Consider the following 21,044-nt stretch of genomic DNA (forward strand, 5'->3'; position numbering starts at 1 on the left):
CCTTTCCCTAGCATGTTATCGCAGGAATAAATAATGACTTAAAAGAGCTCGAGGGTGACGTAAGCTGTGTGGTTCTGCTCCCCACTGCTCTAGAACTCCGCAGCGGGACAGGTTCCACAGCTGAAGAGCATCTTCTCGCCCCCCGCTGCCCCACCACTGCTCCCAGTTTGAAGGGGAACAACCAGTTACCCCCACTCATCCAAATCTCCCTGCTTACACTAACGCAGGGAAAGTTTGTAGCCAGAATTAACCTTGCTGAGTCCTGGCAGCTGCACAGCTGGAGATAAATGGTTTTGCAGGCGGCAATTTTGTTCCCAGTTTTGCTTTGAAGAACTAAATATCCCTCCTCCCAGTTGAGCCAGTTTGGAGTTACCCCTTCCAGCATGAAAGGATTCCAAAACAGAGGACAAGCGTGTGTATTGGGAATGTCAAGCACTGACCTCCCATCTCCCCGCTGCCCCACAGCGGGGCACGGGAGCCACAGCCAGGGTACGGGGGGCTGTTACAAACAGGTGTGGAGAACAAGGCTGCATCTGCAGAGGTAGGTGTCCAAGTGGCACAGCTGTCTCCTTGTTTCAAGAGGTTTGATAACAAAGGATTTGACCACAGAGGCTGGGCTAGCAGCTGAACACGCTGTGCAGCATTTTGGGGCTCCTCAGGAGCAGATGACCAAGTTTTCTTCTCCAGAGACACAGTGTGATGCAGGCTGGAGGAAGAGAGCAAACACCCCAGCACCACCTGCCCTGAGGCTTTCGCCTGTGCCCTCCCCTCACCCAGGAACAGTCTCTAGGGATGATAGTTGGGCTGGACTCACATCTGCTCAGCTCTTCATCTGTTTGTGCCATCATGCAGAGGACCTCTGTCCCACCCTCATTCCCCTCATGCCCCAAGCACCAGTCTTTCATAGGAGCATGCCTCTGTGCCTCCAGGTACCCCCGGCCCCCCTCCTGTTAGAGCTGCCTCTGCAGGAGAGGAATGGAGAGAGTGCCCAGGCCATTCTGACCACAGGATACCACCAAAGCAGCCCGCCTCCATCACAAACTAGCACGTACACTCCTAATTCCCTGTCCCCTGTGAGCATGGAGCGTTACATAGACTGAACAGACAGCCCTCACAGCCAGTGGTTTCCAAGACAAGTCTAAGTAGCACCATATCAAGAAAAAAATCCCAAGTTCAGCACTTCCAAGAAAGGCTTGGCTGCTCCTGTCCCTAGCTGAAGGGGTCACAGATGACAAGCATGTGGACTTCAAGCTTAACAAGCACAGTAATGGTGCTACAAGCATCCCTCTGCACTACAGGGACGAGCAGGGACTGATCTACAAAGAACAGCACTACAAAGAACAGTGGGGGCATCCCCCCCGCCAAGCATACGTACAAATTTTAAAACCACATTTAAGTCTTCACTCCTTCCAGGGGCAGAATTAACACTCATCTTCATTAAACTCTTTATCCTAACAAGCAGTACATATATATAGAACATACACACACACACACATATGCGCATGCCAGAGCAGAGCAAGATGCAATGCAAAAAAAATGCAGAAGACACATTCAGAGCAATTTCCATTTTATTCTTGCTCATGAATCAATTTTGATTTCCCATTCATGGCAGCCCCTGTTCCCTGAACAACAGCTGTACACAAAGAGGCATCTGTCCTACCTTCAGCCATCGAAAGAGCTGTCTCCCTAATCGGTGATGGTTTAGCCAGGGTTAGGAACAGGCAAGATCAGCAGGAAAGTCTTCACTGCAGCAATGCTGCATGAATAAAGAGATCAGCAGATCTGATGAGAAGATAGAAAGTGCTCATACCAGTGCCAGAAACTCACAGAGTTTAGTCAAACATGCACACAAGCTCTCCTTCCATCAGCTAAGTTTCAGTGAAGACTTTCCTTTTAAAAAGCAAATGCTTTGAATATTAAATTGGGCCTGGGTATCCCCACTGAGAAAGCGTGCTTAGATGTCAGCAGTAGCCTGTTGCAAGTACTACCGTATTTCCAGCATCAGTCTGGAAGAGAGACCACTGAAGATGCACAAAAACACAGCCTCAGAAATTATTACTGGATTGGGAGTGCGTAAGGGAATGCAAGCTTTGGCTTCTGGAATTATCCCTGTGCAAGGAAAGCTTTCATTTCGCGTAGCAAAAGCCATCTGCAATGCAGATCCTACAGAGGGAAAAAAAAACCTACACACAAGCCCAACAGTGGTTTACATTACCAGACGGAGCCAGATACCCAACACATTCTGCACCTTCAAACGCTCTGTGGAGCCAGAGCGGATCCGTATCACCAAGATAGCAGCCAGCCTGGCTCTCCAGAAATTAATTCAGAGCCACCACACGCTATCTAGCGGACTTACACAAGCACTAAGTGGTTCACGGGCACCTGGAGCCATGATCTCAGAGATGTCATCTAAGCACGATCAGATCCAGAGGCATCTCCAAGACCAGACTGGCTCGGCAAGCAAGGAGTGCGGCGGTGGGAGCGGGGAACGCTGCTGCTCCCCTTGCAGCAAGGCTGCCGAGCACGACCTGCACACAGGTGAGCAACGCAGGGGCAGTTACTCAGACCTGGGTTTGAGATCTGATGTGCAGTTCCCTCTCAGGGCTGTAAGCTTTTAAGATGTAATGCTGAAAGCCTTCATCCAGGGGGAGGGCTGGATATGCGCTTTTCTTGCAGGAAGTTCCCAAACTGGCATTCAGCTACCAGGAACACACCAACCATTTCGGGATATGAAATACCAGCTGCAGAAACTGCAGTCCCTGCTCCGAGGCTACACCCATTGAAACCCTCCCAGGGCTGCTCGCAGGAACAGAGCGATGCAGCCCCACAAAGACTCCCACCGATTACGCGTTCATGCTGCTGCCAGTTCCAATTAGCAACGGCACGGCGCTTTCACACAGGCTCTTTGCAGCAGCCTGCCTGCGCGCTGCCAAAGCAAGCCAGCCAGCCCAGCCCGAGCCCTGACTGCTGGCCAGCCTGTTATTTGCTATTCAACACCCTGCCCTGCGCCCGCCCCAGCCCTGCCTCGCTCCGCACTTTTCCCTTTGGAAACCTATCAAATGCCTTCGGTAAGCCGAACACACTCCTCCTGCTAAATGCCTCTTATTCAACCCCACCGGGGTACATCCACTGAGCTGCAGCTTGTCGGTTCGGCACATCAGCCGGCTCCTGAACCTGGCACTGCCAGGGGTCCCCCCCAGTCTTGCCCCCCCTTGCTCCTGCCAGCGCCCTGCTGTCCCCACAAGCAGGAACTCTGTTATAGCTTCCAGGTTTGGGCGTTGGCTCTGGAGCTGAATTTTCCATCTTCCCAAATCCAAAGAGCTTTTAGTTGAAACATTTGAAAAAAAGGTTTGACTATTTCCACCCTCGGGCCCTCCCCTGAGCTCACAAACACATCTATTCCTCAGTGGATGCACTGTCTGCCCTCGATGCACAGGGGCCCCTTTGTTCAGGGATCAGAAGCCGAAGCAGAAGGGACGGACGAGGCTGTCAGCTCCAACAAGGTACCTTCCCCTGCCTGACACAGCAGTTATTTGAACTGACACCACCAGCAATCTCGCTGCATGCAGGGGCGTACCTGCAGAGCCCATTCCCAGAGGGCTTTTCTTCGGAAGACAGATGTTACAGATGTTTCAGCTCAGAGCATGTGTGTGAATTACACAACTCATTACTGCTTTTGTGTTGGGCTGCTACAAAGAGGAGAGGTTAAATATGTCCTATTGGAGGCTGAGAGGCCTCTGTAGAAAAAACGGGTGTCTGAAGCTTAAAAGGTTTTTAAATATCTGACAAAGGAAGGAATCTGCTGGCGAGCACAACCCTTGTTTGTTTGCATCCAGCTGTGGCTGACACTACCCATACTTGCTGTTTGCCAACTAACACCCCCTCCAGCAGTTCCCGCATCCAACATGCGGCAAACTGGAGCTGCTCTTTGCTCCACGCACCTTGGCTTCCAGTTACAGGCACCACCTCACCACCCCTGTCCCATGGTCAGCTCCTTGCCGTACAAACAGACAGAAACCTCACTCCTAAGCCTTTCCCGAGTGGCTCGCGTACAGTCCCTCGTACCTGTTTTTTTTGGAGAAGATCCCCCATGAACTGTAGCTGCTAAACATGATGAACGCAGCAGTCACACTGGCTGCTCCCCATTTCTTTTTCCCTGCAGACTAGAAAGATGTCCCGTTGAATCTCACTGCTGGTAGCCAAGTGCAATAAGGTTTTCCTCTGGATGTGGATTCCCCAGGCATTACACACATTACCTGGCTTCTTCAAGCACGCTCTGTAAGAGTCTCCTCTTTCACATCGCTATCGTTACTACCTCCACATTATCAGCTTGACAAGTTTTACAATACAAAGCTATAAATATTCCACTTTCCGAGTTATTTACCAGCCCTGACTTGCCGCCAGCATCTGTTTCAGTTTCCCCCTCTGCTTTGCCAGTTACGTGTTGCAGGACTGGCCAGTTGTCCAGGCACCATTCACACAGACTTTAAAAGCAGGCAAACCGCATGCTTCGTGGAGCAGGGGGAAGACAAGGCTGTCCCACCCAGCAGCCACACCACCTCACGAGCAGGAAGGTTGTGAGGAGCTGAGTCTGTCCCAGCAGCAGCTCTGAGCCTGCCTCCCATGCCAGCCTGCTCCTGATGAACGCCTTGGAGCTGGGCACGAGAACTGAGCCCAACGCCCAAGAGCCACAGGCTCCCCTCCTCCCGCAGAGGGGAGACCCCAGGGGGCCCTCCAGACTCCCCCACCCAGAGCACTCTAATGGCAATCACATATATATGCAGCAGGCACAAATATGTGTACGAGGACATCTTCCTATCAAGCCTTCTTTTAGGGAAGGGCAGAAGGTAAGGCAGCCATAACTGGCTGAAGACTCTCACTGAAGTCTCAAACTCAGCTTTTGTAGCGTACAAGTCACTTAGCTCTTCCCCCCTCCATGGTCAACATTACCTGGCCAGACAAAGATTACAGTGGCAAAGAGATCAGAATCGTTTCATGGCAGCAGAGAGGTGGCATCGTGGCTTTCAGCGCTGAGTGGTTAAACAGTGCTTTGCTCCACACTGAAGGCAGAGGCAAGTTCAAGGCGCCCTAGGTCAGCATGTTCCTCAGCCAGCGGGAATATACCTGACAGCTGGCACAGGACTAGGACCGAGGAGTTTAGTATCCTCCCTGGACGTAAAGGCTAACTGAATGCAAAAGCAGTCGTAAGAAAAGGAGCTGACTATGCAAGTTTTGCTAGTTTTGTAACCGCACCTTCAGTTTGCCAAGCTAGACCGTAACAGCTTGAGTAAAATCCCAGCTATTCTCCTGCGGAGAGCCTCCAAGAGAGGGGGGGAGAGGGAAAGTGGAGCATCTTTAGAGATAAACCCTTACCCACATTCAGACAGGCACCGCAAGGTACAGTGGCCGACCAAAGAACTACAGAGTACCAAGAAACACAACAGATCTCCCTCTGGCTAAAACCAGGCCCAGCTAGTTAAAAAACCCTTATTAAAAGGGACATCCAGCAGCAAGTATAACCCCTTCTTGCTTTACAAAGGGATGATCGATACTGACTGTCTCAATAGCAGCAACAGCAGCAAATCCTCAAGATCACTTCAACGTGAGCAGCCACTCAGCTGGTGAGATTTAAAAAAAACCCCTCTCTGTACCCTGTCCGGGGATTCTTTTATAGCTCTTTAATGCTGTGCAGTGTTAGAGAGCTCTGCCTTCCTCAACCACTGTAATAAATACATATCAATCTCTTTCAAATTTAATAAATAGAGATCCTAAAAGCTTTTTCTGGATCTGCTTTCCATTCAATTAATATAACACAATACCAGAGCAATGAATTATTGAAGAGAAATACAAGCCAGAGCTTTCACAAACATGCTCTACTCTAATAGCAATTTATTACAAATTAATAGCATGCTGCATTTCCTCCTGCATCATGAGAACTGGGAATCATCTGCACTGTCAAGCTACACCAGCCACGAAAACTTCAGACCTGCCATAAAACACTACAGTCCTGAGCACAAATAAGCTCACAGTGGGAGATGGGAACAGGAGGAGGGATGGACAACCAACAGGAAAAAAAAAGAACTCACTTCTCTGAGCATTTTCTACTCATGAAACAACATGGTTTGTATAGAAATAATCAATCTTTTCCCATCTTTGCTTGTATCAGTCCTCAAAAACATGCTCAGTGTGTGGGGCTGACAACATGGTGCATGTTCATTGCTGCATGAAAGTTTAAGATAAGCATTGCTGTGAACAGAATTGATTAATGCACAATATGATAATTCATATTTGCACATTTAAAATTACATCTGCTCAGCAGGAGGCTTCTAACATTTTTCACACCCTGCCCTTAACAACATGCTTGACCCAAAACGACTCTCTAACAGTCATATTAGAGATTAATCCCAAATTGAAAAAGCAACATCATTTTCTTCAGCAAAGAAATCCAAATGCCCAACCAGCCAGAAAGATACATCACGTTTCACCGAGCTACTGCTCTGGAAGTACTCGCAACAAGCCCATCAAGAGCAACATGGGGATTGTCACAGGCCTGTTTAAAGATCCCCTACCAGTCAGTGAGTTCAAAGCTCTTGTTTAATGTGCTTCTTGCTAGAAATCATCTGAGCACGTTGACCCTCCAAATGCATTAGTGCCCCACGCTGGGAAGGCGTTACGCTCTGCAGCAGACAGGCAGGCATCTCCAGCGGCATGTCAGCCAGGAATCCCTCCTCCGTCAGGGCAGCAAAGCCCCCAAAACCACAGTGGAGAGCAGACGCCAAACCAGAAGGGGTCTTCCCTCAACAGCTTTTCTGTTTCCAACATCTGTTTAGAAATGAACTCTCCTGACAGACAGAAAACACGCAGCCACCACCACAACCGCTGTACCACCTTTTTCAACTCTATTAAACGCACCCAACCTCTCCCCCCAGCCCAGCTTGCCTTCACCAAGCAGCTTCTCAGCTCGGTTAACCCTTGCAGCGTTAGATTCGGTGTCTCCCCATCCTCACTCGCAGCACGGCAGCGAACTCACCTCCATTTTTGATAGCTCTGATCCCTCGATGGAAATCTTCGAAGCTGATGACTCCAAGTCCACTTGGATCGAGGTACTTTGTTAGGTCCTTTACCTGCAAACACAAAAGCAGGGTTACCCACAGAGCCCTTCAGGGAAACAGCATCTTCCATCAGAGAAACACCTTGTAACACTTTTTTTTCTCCTTACAAGAAAAAGATTTGAGCTAACGACAGTGAATTTCTTAAACCGACACCAAAGCGTGGCCATTCTCCTTGAAGGGAATATGAGTAATCAGTATGGAGGGGTTAATTAGCACTTGGCTGGTGCTGAAACTATCGGTTAGTCTTGGAACATATGTTAGGGCAGTACTTCTTGCAACCCGGTCCTGCTCTGCCAGGGGTTTGTTTATTTTTATGGTTTCTAAAGAGGTCCTATCTTAATTGGGAAAATTCAGTAATAGGCTGCCCAGTAGGAGGGCCCAATTAATAGGATTCAGTGATAACGAACTGCTCCATGTTACAAATTTAGACCATATAATTGAAACATTTTCACAATTAGACAATGCCCAAGGGGGCAGGAATCACGTCAGCCAGCGAGGATTAGGATGCGGCTGCTGGAGCAGGCGCACATGGAGCGGGGGACACTTGCGAGACCCAGTGAGGACGATCTGGGCTCCTCGAAGAGAAGCGGCAACATCCTGAGGGCAAACCCACAGCTGCTCCTCACGGTTCAGCCAAAGGCTTAGGAAAGGTGCCGTTGGCTCCTTCCTTCCAGGCTGTCACAAGCTCACCCTTCAGAAAACCCTTTACACCACTGATGCTTCTCAAGCCAAGACAATTCAATTATTTTTAACAATTTAAATTTTGAAGGTGCTCAGAGCCGCCCGACTCATTCTGTGTCAGCAGGGGGGTTGGTTTGCTTTCTTTTTTCTTAAACCCAGGTATGCGTTTATACAGGGAAATCAGATATGCAACAAGCTCGGAGCTGTTCACCCATGTATCCACGTGGTTTCCAACACGTCTGGGAGAGGCAGGCGATGTCTCTGCTTCAGACACCCCACCTCCCCACAGCAGCGCTCAGCACCTGGCAGGGCTGGGACCATAAAAACCACCCGGCAGTGCCTCTGCGGGGGTGGCCACGAGCCCCAGCATAGTACAGGCTTGCCCACCCGCCAGCTTACCCCATCACCAACAGGGAGAAGACAACACAAGCATCTTTTCTAGTTTCCTGGGGAACTTTTTTGATAGATAACAAAAGTGCTGAACTCGCCACGCATTGACTTGAGTGAGTCAGGCTTCTTGTATGTCAAACAAAGGTATTTTAGAGTAATAAAAACAACTCTCAGGAATGTGTCAGTTCTAGTTAATGCATCTGGCACCTTCTTTGAGTTCAAAGGCTGTAGCTTAATTTGTTATCTGTGTATACAGATAACAGAAATGCAAGTGACATTTCATCAAACTCGATAAGCCTGTAAGCTACGATCATGACACACTCAAGTATAGTTTCTGCAATGGTCCAGCCGCAGTGACACAGGGACACGCCAGGCAGGGCTGCTCACAGCGCTGCCACAGTGTGGGCAGCTCCTCGGGACAAGGAGGGTGTAAGCCCCCGTGCCCACCCCCCAGCAAGGCACCTCTCCCACACCGGTGCTTGTGCAAGAGACAGAGCAGCCGGACAAGTATCTTGTTTATGCAACAGAACCACCTATAGATTTAAATTGAGCCGTGGGCAGGAGGAAACAAGGGGAAACGTTTCTTAAAACTTCACAACCCTGACATTACGGACGCAAACAACCAATAGCCACACAACTGATGAAGCTCAAGCCCATGGTGGTATGTTTGTGCTGATCCAAACCTGCCTGTATTTGCTGCTCAGGTTTAAAAAGAATTAACTGTTACATCGAGACACCACCACCAGACTGAGTGTGGTGGCCACTGACACCCACAAGAGCTCATAACACACAGAAAACAGACCATGAGCAGGGCCTGCCTGTGCCCCCGGCCCCTGAGAGAGGCTGTGTGTCCTGTGCGCCAGCACCCAGCATCTCCCAGCACCCACAGTAACGAGCCAGGGGGGACATCCTTGCCCATGAGCATCTCACTCTGCCTCTGGGGCTGCAGGCTCCAGAAGCTCACTGCCTGCTCTGTTCAGCAGTGCCTTCTTTTAAACTCTTCTGCACCTGCACCTATTTTCTGCTATTCCATCAACTGTCTCACAGTTCTACCACTGAAAGATATGGAGAGGTGCAAGTATGATCCCTGTGGACCACACTCACCCTCCCCAGCCAGGCAGCTGCTCCAGCCCCTTGGCCATTTTAATCATGTTCCCCATCACCCTCCCATCTTTTTTGAAGATGAAGACCAGAACTGCACACACTAGCCAAGACAGGGTACATCAAGATCTTGAATGATGCCAGAGACCCTCAGTGCTACTCTGATACCCCCTCCTGATACCCACTGCACTGCTCACACCCGAACTGTCACGGCACTGAGCCACCCACACCGGGAATGGCCAACGACAGCGCTGGCATCTCGCTCCTGGGTCATAACTGCCAGTATTCTTCATTTTGATGATGAGGCTAAAAAAGCTACCTTATGTAGGACAGTTGGGAAGAACCCCAAGCGTTACGGCTCAAACTGGTTTAGATTAGCAAATCTTCGCAGTTCTGAAGTCACAGATTTGTTGGTTTTAGCTGAAGACTGATGTGCAAGAGCGGAGTAGTTAACACCGTGCTCCTATTAGCACAAAAGCAAAAGTTAACACTCTACCAAACGGCAACATTAAGCAAAAAACAGGCCACAGTCACGTGGAGGTTCCTGCTTTTGGCCAGCAAGACATATTTAAAATACAGGCTTTGCTCAATGTGTGTGTTTGTAGCTGGTTACAAAGTCTCGTTGACGAAAGAGCACCTAGAAACACAGCGCATTAAAGAGTCAGAGGATGACTCTGTTTAAACAGCTGACTTAAATCCTGGTGGAAAGTGAGAGGTTTAAACCCCTTGCAGTCAATCTGCTTTAAGCTGAGCGTGGCCGCAGGCTGCAGCAGCGGAACCAGTGGTGAGAGCTGCCAGGGGCTCTGCTCCCCCCACGGGGGGACACGGCACAGCCCAACCCAACGGCAGAGTGAGCTCCTCGCATGACCCCAGAAGGGATCCTCCTGGTGAGGGACACAGAGGGTGAAGCAGACTGGGGAGGAGGAGGAGGGGGGAGGTCACCTGGCACCTCAACAACCGAATAAGAACTACTCATTGCACCAACTACACCAGCACGTCTTCAGAGCCCTGCACGCTGGCAGGGCATTTCGCCTTCCAAAACCAACCGGACTGGGTGGCAACCAGCACCCACCCCCAGCAGCCCCTCCAAGCTCCAGCCCCCGGCCCCGTGCTATTCTGCACCGGCCGGCCACAGCTTCCCCACCATGTCAGGCAAGAGGAGACTCCTCGCTTCGACGCAACGAAACCAGTTCAGTACATGGTTTCAAGCCCCAGTTAAAGCCAACGGTGGCGACTCCCAAGTTCAAATTCACACAAAGGCTTGGCAGCCACGCAATGGAAGCTTTCCAGGGAGGGGAGGGATGCCCCAGCTGTGAGCGGCTCCGTTAAGCAGGCTGGAGGAAAAGGAAGCTCCAAGCCTTTTCTTTTTATCCTTACGTCCCCACCACATCGCAGATGGATTCAGCAGAACAAAATATCCACTGTGCTTGTTTTAAGCACTGACCTCTGAAGGAAGCGAGGGCTGTTGCCGGCCAGCCCACACCCCTCCTCGTAACCCCTGAGCCTGCCAGAAGTTTTCCCTCGTATTCTGGCAAAAGCTGGGGCTGTATCAGCTTCCAAAAATAAATTCTTTGGAGGGGTGAAATGAGGGTGGGAGATTTCTAGCGGCCACAGCAGTCAGGCACCCCACAAGGCAGAGCTGGCTGAGCTCAGCTCCTGCAGTCGTTTGGTATCTCACACGGACGATGCTTCCAGGGCCACTGCTTGCCCTCCACACCACGTAAGCTAGCCACTTGATGACACTGTGGCGAGAGGAATAAGTCAGCGTTTCAGTACTGCTTCACTGTACACAGATGCTGGAAGCAAACCCACAGGAGACAAAGAAGAGGAATTGGTGTTGACGTATTCCTCAAATATCCCCAAACACCCGAGGCAGGCCAGCAAGCAGGCTGCAGTTCCCACCATGAACTTGTGCACCTGCAGTCTCACACTGGCGGCGATAAGCAGACAGACGCTTTCGCCTTGAAGTCGCTCCCTCCTTTCCTTGAAGAGGATCCGACACAGCGTCTCCCTCCTCTGAGTAACAGGACAGGCGCTGAGGTAAGCCACGGCAAACTGGGCGAGGGTGAAGAGCAGGTCTACTTAGTAGATGACTTCTACTCTCAGGTCCCCAAAGGGACCAACCACATGGATTATGTTCAAAAAGAACCTAGAGAGATGTTAGATACCTAGAGAACCCAGAGAGCTGTTAGAAGGACACCGAGAGACCTGTCCAGATAAGGAACAGCACACCAGAGGCTTACCCGGGTTGAACCGGGTGTCTGCCTTGGTATGTTTTGGCCGCTTGAGCAATCAGCACGGACAATCCAGCCCATCCAGGAAAAAGACAACAGAACCAGTAAGCCCAGTCTAGATTCTGACTGGGTGACACAGCCTGCAAATTGCTGGCTGGGCCTTGATTTTAACCCAAAACATCAGATGAGCCATTAACACAACTGCCAGAGGAAGACCTTCACCGGGGAATTGCTGCCATACTTCACCCGAGCACGCAGCGCTGGCTGGGGACCACTGCAAAAAGCAGCAGCTACCTACAAGCAGTCCGACACGCATTCACGTTTCAATTATTAAAAACTGTTTCCACAGAAAGGCAAAGGTTTAAGCTTAAAAAGCGCGCATGGGGGCACTCAAACCCGAGCTTTGAAAGCAACTACTCAGTGTGAGGGTGGGTTGGGTACCCCCACCTCAAGTAGCCGTTCCAGCAACTAGGTTGTGGTGGGCAAGGGGAACACATGGTTTCACACGTCCATCCCAGCTGGCTCCAGCTGCCAGCCCCGCTGCCGCTGGGCTCAGCAAGCCCCCTGGACACCAACGTGCGGCTGTCAGCAGGCTGCGTGCAGGGAAAGACCATCACGCTGCACAAAAGACCATCACAAAAGCTCAAAAGGAGCAGAGCTCCGCTACAGGGGATGAAACAAGAACGCGCTGGGTCCCCTGCACAGCCCTCTCCCACAAACACACACCACTGCCATGCAGTTCTTACCGCCACCCCTTCCCAAACCATTTACCGATAGGAAATTTTTCTCTCCTGAATGGAATATGACAGAGGACTAATCGGTTTAAGGACCTCACCCTTGTCTCTTACACTACAGAAGAAATGGGAGCCTTCGTGGTCAAACCGAAACACAAAGCGAGGCGGGACCAGGCAGGGAAGCGGCAGCTCCAGCATCAGCCTCCAAAAGGCCGGCTCCCACCCGGAGCCCCCCGGGAAAGCCTGCGGAAGGAAAGCAGCTGCCCCCTCGGTGGGCAAGGACCCTGCGTATGCACAAGGGGAAGCGAGTAACAGCAGCTCTTCACCACCGCTGTCAACAGGCCAGGAAGGTTTCCAAAACATTTATGTAGCTGTTTAATCAGCTTTTCACAACCAAGCACAGTGCATGCAGACGTCGCTCCCCACACATCTGGACATTTGGCTTGAACACGGGCTTGAACAGAAAATAAAACTTTGCTTGCAATCCAATGCTGAGCTTTCTCTATCAGCCTCTACTTCTCATTTTCTCCAGCTGAACTGTGCTCCTCTTTGCTGCCCGCACGCTCTGCTGCCTGGATCCCTGCCTGCCTTGGTGCAAGGCTCCACGCTATGTTAAACATGCTCAAAGCCAGCCTTTATCTTCTGTTTGGCCTTTAAAAAGGCTGCTCAAACCACCTCCCCCCATCTGAAGTCTCGGGATTGTAGCAGAATCTGGTTTACCAGGCTCCGTCTGCAGACGGCCTGCCATGCCCGGCAGCGCCAAGCTGGCCCGCTTCATGCTGCCGGTGGGAAGGGTCTCCAGCAGGGACAACACGTGGGGCAGCAGGAGCAGACCCCTGCCCGCCAGCAGTCACCACACGAGCCAGCACACTTTCTCTGCCAATTTACAATTTGAGGACTTTCAAGCAAAACAGAGGACCAAAAATATCTTAACATCCAGTGGGTCTTGGAGCTTTAAACATAGGAAACTCATTTATATGGAATGTAAATCCAGGTACCTCTCACATAACTCTGACTACCCTCTTCTGTCTGCAAGAAGCCCAAATCTGCTCTGAACATCTTTTATCTTTGGGGGAAAAAATAGTACTGTAAATCACACAATCCCTGAACTCAAGCGGCAAGAAAGCGAGCACCACCCAGGCATACCCGCCAGATGAGGGCATTTTCAGCCAGTAAGGTGCAGGAGAGGGCTCAGCCAGATGCCCTCCTCTTTATCTTTAGCCAGATCTTTGGCGTGAAGTGGTACACAGGAATTTAACAGAGCAAGCACACACAATGTAAAAATCTCTCATGGTTATGCAAAGGTGGATGCAGCACCGCTACCCTCTGCACTGAACAGAAGGGTACGGAGCCAACATACTCATTTGCTTGTAAAAACCCACTTTGTTTCTCAAGGCTAAACCCATCCTTTGAAGAAAAAAAAAATAATTTCTTTTAAAATGCTAATTACAGAAGTAGTTGTATTTTTTAATCTTTGGGAAATGTGCAAACATGCTGGAACTGCTAAATCTCCTGCAGCCAAACACTGGAGCAGCTGTGCAACCTGCCAAAGACATCGCTGTCCCTATACAGCCGTCCTCTTTAGATCATGCAGTCGCTAAATCAATGGGTTGCAATGTGATCAGCTAAAATGAATTGATCCCTGTTAATGCAGCATTTGTCTGGGCTAAGACAACATCCATCCCCCCTGTGCTGGGTGCTGAGAGAGCACTAACATGCTGGCAGCGTGAGCAAAACTTAACGTTGCTTCATGCGACGTATTTCCCAGACTGTTGCTGTGATGTGAACCACACTCGCACTGATGCCAAAGCCAGCAGCACCCTTTCCAGCCCTCCACTTGGGCTGCTTCACCAACAGCAGTGAACAAGCAGGCTGAGTGGAAGGCCGGTAACTCAGGATTACGCTGGCTCCAGCAATGTTTATAGGAACTGACTCCATAATTTGTTAAAGGATCTGGCGTTACAGAAAACAGGCAGAACCTCAGAGCAGGTTTCTATTCTGCTGCAATTACACCTAATTAACTAACCTTTAAAACACCCTCAAGGAGACAGATCTAATTACAGGGAGAAGCAATGGTCAATTGTGAGTAAGCGGTGCAAGAGCTGCATTATTTATTTCACAAGTGGCAGTGCTTATCCAGGGCTGCTCCGAGTGCGCTGCGCTCTGAGCTTTGTCAGAAGCTCCAAGAGCAGATAAGTAGGCAGATTGCATCTCTCTTTAAAGGTCCACCATAAACAACACTTAGTGAAGATGCTTTCTGCAACATCCCTCCCTATCTTGCACAGACATCAGTTCCCCTGTCCTTGCTGCCACTTCAGTCCCAGAGGCTTCTGACACTTGAAATCAAGAAATCTTTCTGAGAAGGAGACAAAGACAGATTCAGCCTGGTTTATTCTCATCTCTTCCTGCTATGGAAGAAATAATCAAACCTACTATTTAAGGCAAAAGGGGAACAAACCTCCCATGTTTCTCCATCAGCCTGCAAATATTTAAAGAACTGGAAGGGGAGAGGGATCACCCACAGACCAAGGGAAAGAAGCCCCAGTAGTTTGACTGTTTCAAGGAAACAAACTGAGCAAGATCCCCAACAGGAACAAGCTCCCTTCCTTTCCTACCTGCCCAGGATGACAATATCCTCGCCATTTAACACATCCACTTCCTAACAAATCCTCCTTCCTCCTGTTTACCCAAGAGAAAAGCTGCTCCGCGTGCCGTCGCCTTTCGATGCATGTCACCTGCTTGGGGCAGTTTCCACACCAGTCCTGCACCCAGCTGACTTTGGCCTTGGGACTGAGTACTTCATGAACAGGAGAGAATTTCCTCCCCAGCAAATGATTACTTTCCCTTTTTGGAAGTTGATGAAGTCTCCAAGTCAACTGTGAGCCAAGAACAAGCCCAAAGCTGATGCAGAGAAGCAAGTCTCCTGCATTTGCCACTGTCCGGGTGCCATACGCATCGGGAGCGTGCAAAGGAAAACTTCCCTTCAAACGTTCCAGATTCAACAGGAAGAGCAACAAGATGCCAGAATACGTTTTAAAGAGCTGGCGGCCAAAAAAAAGCCTGAGGACCCAGATCCTTCCTGTCGACTTTCACAAGAAGCCAGAAGACATTGGTGCACCCAGCCAGATCCTCAGTGCCCAGCGTGTGGCCGAAGTGCCACATGCCTTTGCCAGCCCAGATCACTCATATTCAGCAGTTTTGGGTTTTTCACCTGCTGGTAGAAATTCCTCTGGTCTGTACTATGTAAGAGGAGTGAGTGCAGAACCTTTTCGGACTTGAACTTTTTCGGACTAACACCGCCAGCTCCAAGACTTACTTGCAGGCATCTGTAACACCCCTATGCTAACCACAGCTTCAGGAGCCACGCTTTGTTATATTTTTAAGCGTGTTCTCAAATTTCAAGTATGACTATTTCCAAATTGTCCATTGATTGTTGTCACTGAAGCATAAAAACTTATTTAAATAAAACAACTTCAAGGATGGTTTGGATACACAACAGGAACATAAGTTATCCAAATTTAATCGTGTTTGTCTCAAGTGTTCCAGATTTTCTGTTGCTAACTAAGTGCTCAAAGGCTTCAGCAGCGATGCTCTACTATAAACATACTCATTTGTTTAATGAAACTTGAAAAGTGTTCTTCCTCCACCCTCCAAAACATCGAAGGCTTTGTTTCTAGCTTTTGTTCCTCTAATGGCACGGGAAACCTGTTCTTACCCTTCCAAACACACAGCTCGGAGGCAGGAGAACAGATTTTTAAAAAAAATTAAGAAGTTTAGTGCTAGGTTACTTCTTACATAAAACACAAGCATTAACGTGGGCTGGAGCCACCTCTGCAGGACAGCCAAGCGCCCCAGCCAAAGCCACCCCAGCTCGGGGCAGGATGGCTGCACCCTGCCAGGGTGCAGGACTGGGGCAGAAAGTGCCGATGTAGGATTTTGGGGCTGGTCTGAACAGACAAAAAGCAACTGAATAAAACCAGCCAGGAGGTCACATACTGAGGACCAGGCATCTGAAGATGCTGAACATTTTGCAGCACCTGGTCCAGTTTCAATGTCCCCTGCAAGAAGCCCAGGTATTTCTGTGACAAGGGCTGTTTGCTTACAGAACAGGCTGTCCGGGCTTACAAATCCAACCTGCTCCTGCTTCTTCCCAACCAGGTTAGCCAGCAGCACAAAACCCCCATGGCACACCACCAACCAGTTCCTCTCACTAGTTCTCGACCCGCTTTTACTAACTGACCTTCTCCAATGTACAACATACATGCTAGAATCTGTGAAACAAGATTGTAACAACCAAAACCAGGAGAAACGTATTGCTGCCAATGCACAAACAGAGCAAACCATGGAAGCAGGGGGAAGTGAGCTGCATCTCTCAACTTGGAAACCCTGGGAATTTGGTGAGCACTGGCAGCCTCTCTGGCTGCAGAGGTGAAGCCCAGGTGAGCACAAGACTGTCCTCGACCAAGCAGCTAAACATTAGGGAGCCAAGTGTGAGAACTCACTCGCCTTTCCCAGCCAGACTGAGCCAGCCATGCTGTCACAGCTAAGTGTATCATACAACCCGCAAAGCGTAACGACTCCTTTCTTTTTTAGAGCTGCTTCAAACTGTTTCCCTCCTTTTGGCAACCCTTGATGCAGCCTTCAGAAGGGGCTGTTAGTGCAAAGGCAAGTACACAAAGCAGATATGCTGGAGGGAGGGGAAAAAAGCACGGAACGGTTTCTAGGCTCAGAAGTAGATTCTCAGAAGAAGGGAGAAGCGGCTGAGATGCCATGTGGAGCTTGGGAAGCCCAGGACTTCAGCATCTTGTAAGCACCAGGTGTACCAGCCTCACAACAACAAGAAACCCCATGACAATGCTGATGCTTCCCCAGCAGCCACCACACGCCGAGCACCCATCAGCTCCTCTAAGCAGAGGAGCAGCAAGAGGTCTGGGTTTTGCTCCCCACGCTCCACTCCAGCTCTGCGGGTCTCTGCCAGGCTGGCAGCCCATCACCTGCCCTTCACCGCAGATGGCCTCCATGCCCTGGGCTTTCAGCCCTACCTCTCCCCCTGGCACCTCTCCACACCTCTGCCGCTTGCCCCCATGACACCACCAAGGGACAGATGCTCTACCCCAAGTGGTGCGGCACAAAGTCCAAGAGCGAGTTCCCTGTCGCCCACCAAGGCCTCCAGCACCTCCCTTGGACCTCTCAGGGCACACAGCCTCCCACCAGCCTTGCTCCTGCTCTTCGCATCCTTGGGCTGTGCTCCTGCCAGCACAGTAGTCCCAGAGCTCCAAGTAGCCAGGAGAGGATTAGCTAGCTGCTGCATCCATTTAGCAGGCATAGGAAAAAAATTCCACAAGGATATCCAATTTTTTCTTCCCCCTCCAGGCCCCCAGCTGTAATCTCACGCACACACAGTGAGCAGAGGGAAGAACTGCTGCTCCCCTGGAAAAAATAAGGAATGTGGCCATGCAAAAGGGAGGCAACAGATGCCTTTTAATCCCTCCACAGCCAAAAGGCAGCGGCGAAAGCCACAACGTCCTGCTCAGCTTTTAAAGCCAAGGTGGAACTGAACACTATTTTCTTATTAGAAGTGTTTCACTTCCAGCACAGCTGTGCTCGCCCCGAGCAGCAGAAGGGCCCCTCGGGCAGCCCCCCATTTCATGCCGCATTTGCTGGGGATGGCAGAACTATGGAGCGGCTGCGTGGATCCCGGTCTGGCACCGTGCCCTGTGCCCCGCCACAGCAAGCACTCACCGCTTCTTTCCTGCCCTTGACAGCTTCTGTTCTCCAAAAACCGCTGGTTTGGGCTCCTTTTGCCTCCCGCACATTTTGCTCGAGCCCAGTTTCCTATTGGACTCTAGCAAATGGATTTTCCACAGGGCTGTCGGCAGTCAGCTCCACCGAGTCTTGCCAGATTATGCGGCTCCCAGCACCAGGTCCTCTCCCTCCCACTTTACTCCTTCTCCGGGGAGAGAAATAAACAGGAACAGCCCGGCACTCCGCGAGCTGAAAACCCCTCCAGAAGCAGCAGTGACTCAAACCTCGGTGTAACACTACTGGTATTTCACTAAGCGGTATTGTAGCAAAGGGAACAGCAGCTCTTTTTCCTAAAAACTACAAGGCATTATAAACCAAAATAAAAATCAGGAGACTACCAGGCTGCTTGCAACGCAACCTAACAGAGGGACATTCAGCCTGCGAACAAAGCCTAGCCACCAGCTGTAACCAACCCTTGTAACATGGACAGCACCACGGGACATCCCCAGAGTTGTCACCGTCCCATGCCAGGACCCCAGTGGTCTCTGCAGTGCTGGGGACATGCCAGAGCCAGGACCCATGCAGGCAATACCAGAACTGGTATCAATTAAGCAAGCACTCAAATTTGCATCAAACACCGCTGCCATCCAATTGCTTGTTTCGGCTTAATTAGTCACCTCAGCTAAGGTAATGCTCAGTGAGCAAGCTCAGCAGTTTGGTATCGCTGGTGTATCTATTAAAAGGGTTTTTTTCCTGTTACAATATAAGGAGCTGGCTGGGGAGAAGCAGTGCTCGGAGCACGCTGGGCACCGAGCAGCCTGGACCCCTTCTCCCAGGCAGCCTCCACACATCTCCCTGCTTTAACAGCCATTTTCTCCCTAGAAAGGGGAAAGGCACTGACCAAAGCCAGGGCTAAAGCAGGCACCGACCCCAGGACGTTCACAGCTGTAAAAGCCTGATGGCAGCAGCGGAGGGGCCCCATCCCACACCCACAGCTCGCCGGGGCTCTCCCTTTCCCACCTCCATCGAGCAGAGCCCCGGCCCAGCCCCAGGCTGCCGCAGCTCCCACCACCGCTCACGTGGCTCCGAGTTCTGCTCCAAGCCCCTTTCGGCCGGCCTTCCCCCCGCGGGGCCAGCGCCATCCACTCCAGCTCGGCGGCAGCGGCAGTCTGGGAGGAAGCTGTCCCCAAGGCTGCCCTTGGTCATGTTTCCTCCTCTTCCCTCCTCCTCCTCCACCCACGAGGCCGTTAACTTACTCTCTGCCCCATACCAACTCCAGCAGAGGCTCTACAGAAAGGGAGGAACCTCACTGCAAATTGAAGTTTGGGAAGAAGAGACAATTGCTGTCCAGCTCTGAGCAATGCAGAAAACACAAGCTGGCATTTCCACCGCTCCATGACACCTTCAGGGTTATTCCTTGGGCTTGGATGTCTTGGGTTCCCAAAACAAGGTTCATGCCAGGCACCACTGATATTAACTGTGACCCCCCTACTCGTACAAGGGATGAGCTCACCTTGAGCCTGAAGGTATCCTCCTGCTATCAAGCAGGAACATACAAAGATACTAAGAAACTGTGATTTTTATGCCTTATGAAATCCATGGTGTTTCTCCCACCGTGTTCAGTTAAAGTTCCTAAGCTGGGAAGCCTCAGAGCTGGACCGGCAGCTCCGCAGCACCAGTGGCAAGCATCAGCCTTCCGCAGCATCCCACGCGTGCTTCGCCATCACCGCACAGCCCGGCCACATGCAGACCTGCCTCCACCCGCATCACCAGCGATGCGCAGGCTGTCACAGCCCTGCTGCCACCAGCAATGCCGCAGCTCAGCACCTGCCTCCTCTAGGCAGAGGCATCCTGCGAAAGATCAGTTTGAAAGGGGACCCAAAGATGCAATGCTTTTCAAGTGGAAAATGAAAGCTGAGAGGAGCTCTGGGGGGTCTGCCGGGCTAGAAGAGAGAAGCACGACTGCTTTGCAGACTTGGTTTGGCTAGTTAGGCAAACAGCTGTACTGCAGATGCGCTGTCAGGACAGCGGCTCCAAGCAGCTTAATGCGGCACCGAGAGCAATCCTTCTAGTCCAAGAGGAGGGGGAAATGCTTTCGGCATGTGGGAGCACAAGAGTCACTGAAAGTATAAAATGCACAATTCCCCAAGGACACATTTCACCGTCTGTGTCAGCAGGCGCATTTCACAATGTGAACACAGTAGCAGGAGGATCTCAAATCACTACCTAATGCTGTTTATCCCCGTGAACGCGCCTCCCTGCCAAACCACTGGCTCGGACCTGATGAGTCAGATGGCATTTTAAGTTTTGAGCTGCTGGAGCTCGCACTCCGCTGTGTCCCCCACCGGCACCCCGCTCCCCTGCCCGCAGCACGCCCGATGACACCGCCACCAGAGAAGCACTGCTGATCCCACGGAGCAGCTCACCAGAACCAGCCCGGCAGCACTGTACCTATATTTTCCATGGGTGTTTGAATGTAAGCAAACAAGCAGAGGGAAGGGCTGGCACTCCTCACTCCAAGCTCACGTGGAGGAACCAGTCCTGTGTGCTAGACCAGAAACCCAAGGACAATGATGAAAGGATGGAGCCAGGCATGAGAAACAGGGAAATGCAAGGCACGGCCACCCCCAGCCCACTGCCTGCTCTCACGGGGACAGTACTAGCAGCTTTCTGGTGCTGGAAACCAAATGGTCCCAGGGGAGAGGGGAAGCAGAGGGTGGCCCAGCAGATCACCCTGCCCAAGCAGAGCCATTGGCTGCGCTTGATGGGAACTCATTTGCTTTGCAAAAATTGAAAGCCAGAAAAAAAAAAAAGGGGGGGGGGGGGGGGGAAGCTGCTAGTTCAAAGTGGATCTCTGCTGACAACAAGCAGTGAAGGAAAGTCAAAACAAGAATAAAATTGAGAGAAATTATATAGGCAATTGTTGTAATGACTCTCAATTACTGGCTGTATTGAGTTACATAATGATATAAGCAACTGTGGAACGCTTTGAGCGCGTTCGGTTATAAGCAACACCAGGTCAAAAGGCTCTGGAAGAGCGAGCCAAC

At 50.9% G+C, this 21,044-nt stretch overlaps 1 protein-coding gene across 2 annotated transcripts in view; it reads right to left on the reverse strand.

Annotated features, from left to right (window-relative positions):
- RAB11FIP3 (RAB11 family interacting protein 3) overlaps positions 1-21,044 on the reverse strand; it is a 77,797-nt gene that overhangs the window by 49,783 nt on the left and 6,970 nt on the right. For both annotated transcript variants that reach the window (XM_037385981.1, XM_037385982.1), the window contains exon 2: positions 7,031-7,124. In XM_037385981.1, the coding sequence (XP_037241878.1) occupies positions 7,031-7,124 (94 nt within the window). The remainder of the gene's footprint in view (positions 1-7,030; positions 7,125-21,044) is intronic.

Source organism: Falco rusticolus, chromosome 4 (genome assembly GCF_015220075.1).
Source record: "Falco rusticolus isolate bFalRus1 chromosome 4, bFalRus1.pri, whole genome shotgun sequence".
NCBI lineage: Eukaryota > Metazoa > Chordata > Aves > Falconiformes > Falconidae > Falco > Falco rusticolus.